This window comes from Dermacentor andersoni, chromosome 2 (assembly GCF_023375885.2).
Source record: "Dermacentor andersoni chromosome 2, qqDerAnde1_hic_scaffold, whole genome shotgun sequence".
In the NCBI taxonomy this organism is placed as follows: Eukaryota; Metazoa; Arthropoda; class Arachnida; order Ixodida; family Ixodidae; genus Dermacentor; species Dermacentor andersoni.
Genome location: NC_092815.1, coordinates 53,633,269 through 53,647,373, shown reverse-complemented (window position 1 = coordinate 53,647,373; position 14,105 = coordinate 53,633,269). Strand labels below are relative to the sequence as shown.

Sequence of the window (14,105 nt, the reverse complement as noted above, 5' to 3'; positions counted from 1 at the left end):
GAAAGACTGGCCACCCTATATTCACGATGCCTGATAACCTCGAGCGTGCCGGAATCTTGGAAGAACGCTAACATAATCCAAATCCATAAGAAAGGGGACGCCAAAGACTTAAAAAATTGTAGACCGATCAGCTTACTGTCCCTTGCCTACAAAGCATTTACTAAGGTAATCGCAAATAGAATCAGGAACACCTTAGACTTCTGTCAACCAAAGGACCAGGCAGGATTCCGTAAAGACCTCTCAACCATAGATCATATTCACACTATATCAGGTGATAGAGAAATGTGCGGAATATAACCAACCTTTATATATAGTTTTCATTGATTACGAGAAAGCGTTTGATTCTGTCGAAACCTATGCAGTCATGGAGGCATTACGGAATCAGGGTGTAGACGAACCGTATGTAAAAATACTGAAAGATATCTATAGCGGCTCCACAGCTACCGTAGTCCTCCATAAGGAAAGCAACAAAATCCCAATAAAGAAAGGCGTCAGGCAGGGAGATACGATCTCTCCAATGCTATTCACAGCGTGTTTACAGGAGGTATTCAGAGACCTGGAGTGGGAAGAATTGGGGATAAAAGTTGATGGAGAATACCTTAGCAACTTGCGATTCGCTGATGATATTGCCTTGCGTAGTAACTCAGGGGACCAACTGCAATGCATGCTCTCTGACCTGGAGAGGCAAAGCAGGAGGGTGGGTCTAAAAATTAACCTGCAGAAAACCAAAGTAATGTTTAACGGTCTCAGAAGGGAACAGCAGTTCACGATAGGTAACGAGGCACTGGAAGTAGTAAGGGAATATACTTAGGACAGGTAGTGACCGCGGATCCGGATCATGAAACTGAAATAATCAGACGAATAAGAATGGGCTGGGGTGCGTTTGGCAAGCATTCTCAGATCATGAACAGCTGGTTGCCATTATCCCTCAAGAGAAAAGTGTATAACAGCTGTGTCTTACCAGTACTCACGTACGAGGGAGAAACCTGCAGGCTTACGAAAAGGGTTCTACTGAAATTGAGGACGATGCAACGAGCTATGAAAAGAAGAATGATAGGTGTAACGTTAAGTGATAGGAAAAGAGCAGATTGGGCGAGGGAACAAACGCGCCTTAATGATATCTTAGTTGAAATGAAGAAAAAGAAATGGGTATGTGCAGGACACGTACTGAGGAGGGAAGATAACCGATGGTCATTAAGGGTTACGGACTGGATTCCAAGGGAAGGGGAGCGTAGCAGGGGGCGGTAGAAAGTTAGGTTGGCGGATGAGATTAAGTTTTCAGGGACAACGTGGCCACAATTAGTACATGACCGGTGCAATTGGAGAAATAGGGAAGAGGCATTTGCCCTGCAGTGGGCCTAACAAGGCTGATGATGATGATGATGATGATGATGATGATGATGATGATGATGATGATAGCGTGGAATCACCTCCCACAGTCAGCCACACCCGCCGTTGATACATCCGTTTCTAATTTTTTTAAACTAATATATTTGGGAGGCATGACTGTCTTGTGCTTTTTGTGCAGCTTATCGCAAGTAGATCACTTCTTTTTATATGTAGTACTGCTATAACATTTATTGTCCTATTATGTTATTGTATATCATACCTGATGCATACCGTCTTACTTTGGATTCTGCTTTTTGTTATTTAGCTCTAGCTTCTGTAATTCCTAATAGCACAAATAAATAAATAAATAAATAAATAAATAAATAAATAAATAAATAAATAAATAAATGATCGCGATATCACGAGTGCTGCTCGTGGAGCTGCGCAGAATGCCTGATGGCCGCTCGGGCACTCGCAGATATCGACGCTTCGACGAGCTGTACCCGGTCTCCCATCTGCCGCTAGACTACTGCTCTTCGATCGTCGTGTACAGCTACGCGGTGCACGGGACCTCCGGCGAGATCACGTGGAAGAACCTGAGCGTCGGGGTCTACGCGAACGACCTGCGGACCTTGAAGGACCATGGCCAACTCAAGCATCGCACGAATAACATCACCGTGTACTTCACCGTCGGGGGAGATCGCGAGGACAGCGCCAACCTTTCGTTGGTCGCCGCAAACGATTTACTTCTGCATAACTTCGCGACAATTGCGACTGATCATGTTAGCGACAGCGAATTATGGGAGGTAAGCTTTTCATTGACATCGTATACCGGGAGTTTAAACGGAATCATAGGAAAAATGAAAAGTAAAGAACAACAAAACAAGAATTACTGATATGTAAGATAGTGGGCTGGTAGCTGTACTCTGGTTATTGTTTCGACGACGGCTGCGCTTATGAACGAGGTCACCGCAATTCTTGTGCCGGGTCTCCGCGCTGACTGCGCAGCCGACGCGAGCGGCGGGAAGCGTGCACGGTGCGAGCTGTGGCCCCGCTCTTTGTTGCCACTATCGCGCTTATCGACACATAATTGATGGATGTTGCGTGATCGGACATCGCGTTCTCGTGACAGTGAAGAACGAGACACTGCGATAGGCGTGGCTCGGAAGACTAGCTCTTCATTGGGGGAACTTGCGTTCTGAAAAAAGTGAGTAACGCTCAAGCGCAACGAAAGAGGGAGCCACACTCGTCGGACGTACAAATCTGATCTGCGGGTCACGCGCGTCGGCTGTGCTTGGCTGACTCGGCGGAGATTTCGGCGCCATCGCTGGCTGTCGGGTGCGTTCCAGAATGTGGTGACAACGTTATTCGTGTCGCGCGTGAGCCCTGATCACACAAGCTTCGGCGACAGCATGTACGACTGCAGCTAGAATCGGCGGCAGGAGTCGAGAAGGTTCCGGTACAACCAGGCGCGTCTTGTGTCGTGCGATAACCGCTTTATGGCAAAACTAATTCCTCGAAATTCAGCAAGATGGAGGAAGCGGCACGAAAGCTGTACGTGACACTCCAAAAAGAAGGGCTGCCACTGGATGAAGGCGACGACACGCTTGCGAGTTTACGTGGGTTGGCTTCCAGCTTGACCAGTGTTTGGGGCATTCGTAGTTTCCGCCTATTTTATTGTCGCGTAATAACATTAACGCTCTTTGCTTAGCGACAAATCGTCTGTAATAACCAGTGCGTGCATAAAGTTTGTTTTCCTATATAGGTGGTCTTCGGTTGCAATCATATTTAGTGCCATCAGTACTTTCGTATTCTTCCTGGTGAACAATGTGCTCTTAGTAGGCCTTTTATACTTGTACATTTAAATGTATTACGCGTGCGCGGTGATTGTGTATTCATCAGTTTATTTAATTGCTCTTGTATCATGCTACTCCTTGAGTGTATCGGTATGATTACTAATGTTACTATCGTTCTTTATTAACTAACTCCTCAACCTCCTACAACTACTACTGCTAATACTACTTCTACTGCTTCTAACTACTACTACTACTACTACTAATACTTCTACTGCTGCTGCTGCTGCTGCTACACTGCTAGTAGTAGTAGTAGTAGTAGTAGTAGTAGTAGTAGTAGTAAAGTAGTAAGCAGTAAGTGGCGATTTTTCTTCTTCTTGGTGTCCTCAGTTACTACGAACTACTCTGGAGTTGCACCGTGCTTCGAGTTACGTGTGAGATCCCTCGGAGTATAGACCATTTCACATTCCTGCTTATCACAGCGAACACACGATTGTTCATAAAGTACAAAGATTGCCGAATATTTATTTTGTTTATCTCAATATTTTTTCGTCGCTGTTTATATATTAGTTTCTATTTGCCCTGGTTTTTATGTCTTTTTTGTAATCTACATTTACCTTGCATTTTGTTGAATAGTTCATAATTAATATTTGTGTTCTCATTTGAACTTGTTTGTTTTTTTCCTTTTTCTTTTGCCAAAATGTTCTCTGCCTTCTTGTGCCTGCGTCATTTCGCTCGTTTTTACTTATGTCCTCTCGTAGCTCTCTTTAACTTGTTCTAGTTTTTGTAAATGTACCCATACGGTGCTATTCAGACCTGGACATTCTTCCTAGGCTCGTGAAATAAACAGTTGATCGATTGATCGATTGATTGATTGATGTATTGATTGATTGATTCATTACCCCTGTTACTTCCCACAGGGAATAAATGTGGACTGGAACTATCCCGGAGACCCATGCAGCCGTCCCTTCTACACCCAGGACCTTTTCTTTCGGCTGCTAACAAAGCTTAACGACACTGGTCTGCGCCTCATTGTTAGCGTCCCGCCAGTGAAGTCGCGGCTCAGTGCCTACAGCCTCGACAAAATGGTCAGCGCAGTCGATTACGTCATCATCAAGACGCACACGCACACGGCGCCCCCATCACTGCGCAATGTTGTCAGGTGCAGCGGCGACCAGAGCGCAGCGGCAGACGTTTTCAACGCAGCGCTCAGTACGTTCAACATGACCGACAAGGCGAATCTGGGATACAGCATTTCGGTGAGTGGCGCCCAAGTTGTTCTATACTTCTGAAAGGGCTAAACGGCTGTCCCTGTCAGATCATACGCCGCCACTGTTGCAATCGATGCGAGTAGGTGGTCTACGAAACAAAGCATGCCCCTCCCGACAATTTCCAGTAACACCTGGTCTTCCTCTCAGCCGACTTCATCCTACGGCTGCAAACTTCCTAATCTCATCACACCACCTAGTCGTTCGGGGCTTCGACAGCACACATTGTCACCCAATAAGAAAGTTCGCAGTTTCTTGCTGTTGGTCTAATTAGAGCGTGTCGTACAACAATGAATTTGGCGCATTTTGACACACCTGACACATCAGTAGGTTAGTTTGATTGAGAAATTCGTTCTCTGGAAAGTGTTTGTTTGTGTCGTTAGCTTTATGCGAGTTGCGAGAACATGCGCGGTCCGCATTAGTTACACAAAAAAGAATACCTCCCATGTGCTTACTGTCTGCAAAAAAAATGAATTGTTGAAAATGACCGCTCGTCCAGTCTTTATGTCCTCCCTTCTCTGTGATGGTGTTTTTTGTGCTAAATACATTATTGTTGGCACTTGCGCCTGAGAGGCGAAAAATTAGACAGCTCTGCAATAAGGACGCCATAACGTATTTTTATAGTACTTTCTTGAACGCAAGCTTTCTACGAGACGCTGCGGTTAAGTGTCCCTTGGACAATTTTAGTCTGTCTGTTTGACGTACAGGAAGGCAAATACAATCAATCAATCAATCAATCAATCAATCAATCAATCAATCAATCAATCAATCAATCAATCAATCAATCAATCAATCAATCAATCAATCAATCAATCAATCAATCAATCAATCAATCAATCAATCAATCAATCAATCAAATAAATGTGCCCAGGAACAAAACTGAAGACGTAGTTTTCCTGCACAGTGAAACAAAAACAAAAAAGGTAGAAATGTAAGACAACTATACAACACAAGCCAAGGGATAAAAGATTAGATGAAAAAAAAAAACATTAATCAATTGCTACATATTGAGCATCAATAGGGCAACAAAACACAATTAGGGAACGGAGTACACGTATACGAAACGAAAAACTATACAGGATATCCCAACTTTCATACTCCAAGATTTAAAAAATATGCAAATGCCACGTAGCTGGACACAACCAAGGTAATGTTGTTTGCCGTCGCTTGGAGATATTCACATTATTTCTGGCATTCTGCTTAATTACATAATTAGTACACGCAAAGTGCATCTAACAGCCAATCATGCGGGAATTTCCCTGTATTTGCGGGCTCCTTTCACGCTCGAAAAACACTACTATGCAGAACGTATTATGCAACAAAAAGGTGTATCGAGAGTTTTTCATGTTGCTCTAGAAATTTTCATGGACACTTCTAGTTTTGATATTTGAGAAGTGGACTGATTAATTCAGACTAATTATCTAATTAGGCGGAATGAAAAAAGTAGGGCACTTCCAAGCGGCGGCAAACAACATTACCTTTGTTCTGTCCAGCTACGTGACATTTGATATATTTAAATCTTCGTGCATGATATATACCCTGCATATACGAATTTGTGCTGACACCAGGCACGTACCCAAAGGGGGGGGGGTACGAACCCCCCCCCCCCCCCCCGCCTTACTCGCGCCACCACACCTCACACACATTCCTAAAGCGTCGCCAAATCATTCTTGAGACTTCACAATGATTCGGCGCTCAACATTTTGCTGCATCTTTCACTTCTCTTGGATGACGGTAGTTATCGGCATCTTATGGGGTGTAAAGGCCAGTTTTCTCATCGATTCGGTGCCCGCGCGATCAACTCGAGATGCGTTCAGTTGTAACCATCTATTTCAACAGTCACGCGCATCGCTGTTGCTTCTTTAGTTCAACCTTCTTTGTTAGACTGATCCAGTCCCAAGGAAAAGGATTCAGTTCGTAGTCAGCTGGTCCGTATGTTTGTGGAACGAATTGCGGCCGGATGCAGACAGCTTTAGTTTAGCATTGTACGTAAACGCGTTGCATACGTAAAGAAATAGCGTTGTCATCACTGAGCGTGCTCTGAACGTTACTAGGTTTCTGCAGTTTACGTGCGCTATGGTAACGTAGGTTATTTGGCGAGCTTAACGTTCGAATGTTTACGTACGCTAAGAAATAGCGTTGTCGAACATGACGGCACCCATGGCTCCCACTTCAGCGTGAATTCTCGTGATGGCAGCCATGCCGAGAATTCTGACTCGCATTTGTCCCCAGTAACTATTGAAATAAGTTTTCGCTTAGGAGCGCATAGCGCGTCCGATTCCTTAGATCGTCCACCGATTCCGGCGCCCGTACGCAACGAGGCGCGTCGGGATAGCAACAGGATGGTTGGTGATTGATTGTCTTGGCTTGGATAAGTTTGGCACGAGGCACCAGACGGCGCCCTGTTTTATAACGTCTTCCTTACGTTTGCGTTCCCATACGGCAAACTACAAGTCTTGAAAGGACGCGCGCTCCTCAATGGTGATTGCGTTTAACGTACGTAAGACGACAAACGCTATTTTAAAACTGTCTAATGCCATTTGCGTTTCATATTTCCTTTTGCTTGATTATTTCCTCGAGTGACGGCTCGCCGCGACGCTGGCATATCTTCGGAACCATATACCCGTGATATATAGGCTAGATAAGGTGGAAAATAAAATCATGCGAAACAGTGTCCATGACCACTCCTGCAATAACCGTTAAACCCATAAGCAATATGAATGTTACACGTTACCTCGTCTGGTTTTCCCTAATTGTACAGCAATTTCATGCAAAATTTGCAACTGGAAACAAGAGTCGCAAGTAGTTGAGAAATTAAGGGATCTACTAAGGAGAAAGCCCGGGCAACAGCCAAAGAGGATGCAAAAACGAAAATCAACAAATTTAACCGTTGTTTGTTAAACAATTTATGGTTCAACACCTTTTTATTTAAAAAGGAAGTATAGAAAACGCCGCCGTAAATGGAGAAGGATTCCGTGAGTTTTGAATGACGCTTCTACCGTTATCAATCTAGCCGCCTGACTTAGCCACTTCTCTGCTATGCTTATGTGGATGTTATTATGACATACCGTGGTGGGCGGAGTACGTCTAGAACCGCGGCGTCCTGTGCTCTCCGCGGCTGTACGGGACTGGCAGCCACACATACGCAACTACCCAAATAGCAATACGAGTTGGTTTTGACACTTGGTAGGCAGTAAACGAGGGATCCAAGAAAACTGATTGTTCCGTAAATATATATTTCTCTGTAGTTCTTCCAGAGCTAATAAAAAAAACGCTACTCGAAATCGTTACTTTACACTGTTGCTTGTTCACTTGTTCTTGGCAGTGTTCTTCCCTCGCTTCTTTCCTGCGCGAGTCCATTTGATGTGGTTCCTTGTTTCTCAAGCAAAGGAGAGGTCTATCTCACAGGCGTATACCTCTCACCTGTGAGATATACGCCTTCTTATATTTCTATTTTGCGGAATTACACATTTTTATGGTGAACGGTGGGCATTATTCACATTTACACTAGTAAAGGTACCCCTGCTCTTATTTGCACAGAGAAGTTACTTAGGGTTGCCCCCCCACCGCCTCGAAAAAAAATCCTGGGTAAGTGCCTGACTGGCACCACATGGAAAGCTGTCTCTCCTTCCTGTTTTTCTACCGAGTAAAAATGTTGTGAACATCGCAGGCTAGTTGCAATAGCTGCAATGCTGTTATTTGTAAGTTCATACGAGAGCGAATGCTTAAGCCACCTTCGCTTTCCCCTAAGGGGGTGTGCATTTGCGGTTTACATGCGTGGTACGTGGCAAGCCGCTAAACAGTTGAATTCTTATACGTTGCTCGTCATTGTCACTTGAATTACCTAAAAAGAAATGTAATGTATTCAGAAAGTACCGCTTCTTCTCCTTAGAAGAGAAGGCAACGATGGCTCTGGCGCAGTTCATCCTGATTACTTCATTCGCGCCCACTCTTCCGCGAAGAGAGTTATGTATGAAAGAAAAAAAAAAAACTCCGTGCCCTTCCACTCTGTGAAGAAGGATAGCCAACAACGCTGTGTATGTGGGCCCCTTTATGGCGAACTGCACCAACGCCGCGGGTCGGCCCGGCATTGCACTGTGTCCTGGATCGGACTACGTATGCGGTGTTTTTTGCTTACAGACACAAAATTTCCTTGGACGCTAGAGGTATACAGCTTCGCTGTAAAATCTACTCATTTAGCCTGGGCTTAAACTGCGGGCAACGGCGCCACACCCTCAAAACATTTCGAGAGGCTTGAGTGAACCTAATAAACGCGATTCGGTGTCACACTGTGGAATACGGTAATCTGGGTCTCCATACACAAAGCAATTCGTGTACAGTAGACCACTTCTTTAGGAACGGCTCGGGCGAATGGCATAATGATAGTGAACGCATGGAAGCTTTCTGGCAAACGAGGAAAACTTGGTATACGCGTGCAACTTTTGATGCGTCCGGACTCTTAAGTTGCATTGGAATTGTTCAGTCAGTATGCCATATTTCCATATTAGAAGTGACACACGCACACACACACACACACACACCCAACCACCCACCCACCCACACACACACACACACACACACACACACACACACACACACACACACACACGCACACGCACACGCACACACACACACACACGCACGCACGCACGCACGCACGCACATACGCGATTACGATGCTCCCTATTGCGAAATTTGAGCGCAGTTCTATACATGTTTTTATTTCGCGTGTCAATATTTTGTATTATGATTATGTAGGTTTACATTAGGAGGAGAACTATGTGAGTAGCGCATGCTGTTTCAAGATAGACGATGCGCGCTACTCTGGCGCCATATCGTAGACATCGTCACCGCAAAGCCCGTCTTGCACCGCACTACCCTTCTCACGCTTTCGTTCCACCGACGACGAGAGCGGCCCTTCGTCGTGAGGAAATCGTGCCACCAGGGACCGTCACATCGAGCCTTACTCGTAGCCCTCGCCATCGCCTCTTGCAGGAGCAGTGATACACGTCACACACGCTGGAACCGCAGACTGACCTCAGCAGCTGACGCTGCGCCCACGAGCGTATAGCCCTTTCCACCTCATGCCACCCTGCCCTCCCCCTCTCCCCATCGGAAGCGCAGATCAGATCGCCTACGCGGCGGCGGATGTCATGACCACCGGCCACTCAGTGCTTGCCCAGGTCATTAATTCCCCTCCGCTACCCCTCCACTTTCTGCCTCATGCTTTCCCGTAACTTCCTCCTCCGCGTTCTCTCTCGCGCGCTCTTCTTTCATCTACCGCTGCGTTCCTTGTTCGTTTTCATCTTTTGCCTGTGCTCTTTCGCTCGGTTACAAAGTATAAGGCCGCCGACGCACGCCTACGCTCAACGCAGGAACGGGTGCTTAAAATCTGCGCTCTAAAAATGTCTCCACCTGTGTAATTGGATGATCGTCGCAGGTGGGTCCTGAGACTTTCATGGCACCGGCCGCCCAGCTGGGAGCTCCTGTGCTGGGCATGATCCAATGGGACAACACCACGCGTCAGCCCGGCCGGACGAGCTACGCCTCCGTATGCCCAGACATGCCTGTTCTCAGGACAGCCTCGCATCCGCAGTGCCTCATGGTTGCCCGCCGGATTGACAATGAAACTGTGGGCGTAAGCGATAGCGATGCTCGCGCGCGCGCGCGCTCGCACGCACACGCACACGCACGCACACACACACACACACACACACGCACGCACACACACCTGTACGCACATACATACAATGTACATACAGACATACTACATACATACATACATACATACATACATACATACATACATACATACATACATACATACATACATACATACATACATACATACATACATACATACATACATACATACGTACATGTACCGGTAGAGTGTACATACAGCGCTGAGCGATTCAAAGTCGATAATCGGCCTGCATAGTGGCCTGCGCTGTTTGCGCCACGGATGAGCGCTGAATGATTGCTCGGGAGCTAAATGTACTCACAATTGTTCTCAAAGGTGCTGGCTTACATCGGATATACCAATGCACTAGCGCGGGTCGCCATGCGAGCCGATTATCGCGTTTCAATCGCTCAACACTGTACATCGAATGCGGTCCTTAGAGTGAAAACTACTTCGTCGATCTCACTTTGCTGGTAATCTACTGCCAGTGATGGCTGAAGGTATGTCAATACACGGCACAGATGTCTACAAGGGTGACAGCGCTACCAACCACAAGTCCCTTGCTGCAAAGCCGTGGGCTGGTTGTTGGGAATCGATGTGGGAATCATGTGGGCAATGTGGGCACTGTGGCAATCGATGTTATGCATAGTATTTTGCACGAAGCCAGCTGGCCAGCATCGCTTGGTGTTACGCAAAGTGTTAATAGGTGAACCAACGTGTTTGTGTAAGGTGAACAGCTGCGTGTCTGACGGGAGCGCGTATCTGACGACGGCGACGACGATCGTGTGATGGGGACGGCATGATTTCTGCTCTGGCTGTTCGATGACGTGGTTAAAAAATGATGCTTGTGCTCTACGTAGGTACCGGATGAGCGCACGCGAGAGAAGCGCGGATTGCGGCGTCATCAACGACTGCGTGTTACACAATCGTATATGTGCTTATGTCGTATGGTCTATTTTGAAAGGAACATGTCATTGGTACTCCACCGATGAAACGTACAGGTGCCGGTACTTACCGGTAGAGGATACCGGTAAGATATCGCAGGATACTAAAGATCTGATTAAGAAACGCCAATGTATGAAAGCCTCTAACCCTACAGCTAGGATAGAACTGGCAGAAATTTTCACGTCAATCAACAAGCGTAAGATAGCTGACATAAGGAAGTATAATATGGATAGAAGTGAGCATGCTCTCAGGAACGGAGGAAGCCTAAAAGCAGTGAAGAAGAAACCAAGAATAGGCAGGAATCAGATGTATGCGTTAAGAGACATAGCCGGTAATATCATTACTAATATGGATAAAGCAGTTCAATTGGCTGAGGAGTTCTATAGAGATTTATACAGTACCAGTGGAACCCACGAAGATAATGGAAAAGGGAACAGCCTAGAGGAATTTGACATCCCGCAAGTAAAGGCGGAAGAAGTAACGAAAGCCCTGGGAGCTATGCAAAAGGAGAAGGAAGCTGGGGAAGATCAGGTAATAGCACATTTGTTGAAGGATGGTGGGCAGATTGTTCTAGAAGAAGTGGCCACCCTGTATACGCAATGCCTCATGACCTCGAGCTTACCGGAATCTTCGAAGAACGCCGACGTAACCTAAGAAAGAAAGAGGACACCAAGGACTTGAAAAATCATAGACCGATCAGCTTGCTGTCAGTTGTCTACAAAGTATTTACTAAGGTAATCGCAAATAGAATCAGGAACATTTTAGACTTCTGTCAATCAAAGGACCAGGTAGGATTTCGTAAATGCTACTCAACAATAGACCATATTCACGCTATCAATCAGGTGAGAAATGTTCGGTATATAACCAACCCTTATATATAGCTTTCATTGATTACGAGAAAGCGTTTGATTCAGTCGAAACATCAGTAGTAATGGAGGTATTACGTAATCAGAGTGTAGACGATCAGTATGTAAAAATACTGAAATAAATCTATAGCGGCTCCACAGCCACCGTAGTCCTCCATAATGAAAGCAACCAAACCGCAATAAAGAAGGGCGCCAGGCAGGGAGAAACGATCTCTCCAATGCTATTCACAGCATGTTTACAGGAGGTATTCAAAGACCTGGATTGGGAAGAATTGGGGATAAGAGTTAACGGAGAATACATTAGTAACTTGAGATTCGCTGATGACATTGCCTTGCGTAGTAACTCAGGGGACCAATTGCAAGGCACGCTCAGTGACCTGGAGAAGCAAAGCAGAAGGGTGGGTCTAAAAATTAATCTGCAGAAAACTAAAGTAATGTTTAACAGTCTCGGAAGAGAACAGCAGTTTACGATAGGTAGCGAGTCACTGGAAGTGGTAAGGGAATACATCTACTTAGGGCAGGTAGTGACCGCGGATCCGGTTCATGAGACTGAAATAATCAAAAGAATAAGAACGGCTGGGGAGCGTGTGGCAGGCATTATCTGATCATAAACAGGAGGTTGCCATTATTCCTCAAGAGAAAAGTGTATAACAGCTGTGTCTTACCAGTACTTATCTACGGGGCAGAAACCTGGAGGCTTACGAAAAGCTTTCTAGTTAAATTGATGACGACGCAACGAGCTATGGTAAAAACAATGATGGGTGTAACGTTAAGGGATAAGAAAAGAGCGGATAGGCTGAGGGAACAAACACGAGTTAATGACATCTTAGTTAAAATCAAGCAAAAGAAATGGGCCTGAGCAGGGCTTGTAATGAGGAGGGAAGATAGCCAGTGGTCATTAAGGGCTACGTACTGGATTCCAAGAGAACGGAAGCGTAGCAGGGGGCGGCAAAAAGTTAGTTGGTCGAATGAGATTAAGAAGTTTGCAGGAACAACATGGCAAATAATAGCACATGACCGGGGTAGTTGGAGAAGTATGGGAGAGGCCTTTGCCCTGCAGTGGGCGTAGCCAGGCTGATGATGATGATGAGGAGGAGGAGGATGAGGATGATGAAACGTTAAAAACCTGTGCTACCCGAGGCGTTTCTGAAGGCGGTGCAATGTCGCACAGCTTCTGCGTAGCTTTAGTTACCACGAGGAAAGGATTGGAGAAGGTGGGCCGATCCTGAAGGTAGCACTGTCTAACACAGCGCCGCACAGCCGATTCAATAGCGAAAGAGTCTTGCCTAAACAGATTGCGTACTTACTTCTGTACACTCTGGAAGGTACGCCAACACCAGCGATTACGCAGCAGTGTACGATAAGTCACGTATGAATGGCCGACGCATTTGACCCTTAGTTGTGCTTTGTGTATTGCTGCGAGATTGCTAAGGAGTTTTATCTTATATAGCGCATTTGGCATTTACAGTCTAACGTCAATGCACCGTGACAATATCTGCAGCCGCATAATGTTTACGAAATTATTTCTGGCCTTTTATTTTCTCCACCCCCCCCCCCTTTTTTTTCTTTTTTTGCCGAGGACAACTGAATGTAGTGTTTAGTGCTATTGTAGCTGGACCGGTTAGACATTGCGACAGGTTAAACGAGTGCGCCAGGGCTGTGGTGCCGCCGTCCGCCTCTTCTTTACTTCGCCTGCACCACTCTCTCTGCTGTGCGTACAGCATAGTAACATTCGTCCAGGTGGCGACGTTCGCCGACGTGTACGCGCTGCAGCAGCGCATGAACCGCACGTACGCGGACCAAATGGGCATGGCGCCCGTGGCCGTGTTCGACATCGACCTGGACGACTTCGCTGGAAACTGCACTGGCGTCATGTCACCGCTCATACGTGCCGTGGCCACGGGGCCCGGCTGACTTGTCGGTGACGACGGGCGCCGTGCAGGGATTGATTGACCAGGAAGCGGCCTCACTCCCTGCACGAGTAGCCCCGGACAGGGGGCCCGAATGAAATAAATGTTTCTCTCTCTCTCTCTCCCTGCACGAGACACGCCTCGCCGACGGCGCGGCTCAACAGGCGTGCGCGGATCTGAGAGTTTCATTACCGAAGCAAAGGGAGTTGTTTCCCTAGGTTAAATGAGCCATCTCGAATTGATGGCTCGAATTTGCTCTCCCTGAACGAAAATTTTGTGTCATAACGTAGGTGCGAGATAGCGCGGACGAC

The 14,105-nt window shown here is 46.4% G+C and overlaps 1 protein-coding gene across 1 annotated transcript; it reads left to right on the top strand.

Moving 5' to 3' along the window:
• The first annotated feature begins 1,778 nt into the window (after positions 1-1,778).
• Positions 1,779-13,798, top strand: LOC140215824 (chitotriosidase-1-like). Its single transcript, XM_072286126.1, has 4 exons — positions 1,779-2,057; positions 4,043-4,381; positions 9,831-10,028; positions 13,625-13,798. Exons 1-4 carry the CDS (start codon positions 1,779-1,781, stop codon positions 13,796-13,798), a joined length of 990 nt encoding a protein of 329 aa, XP_072142227.1.
• Positions 13,799-14,105: the final 307 nt, after the last annotated feature.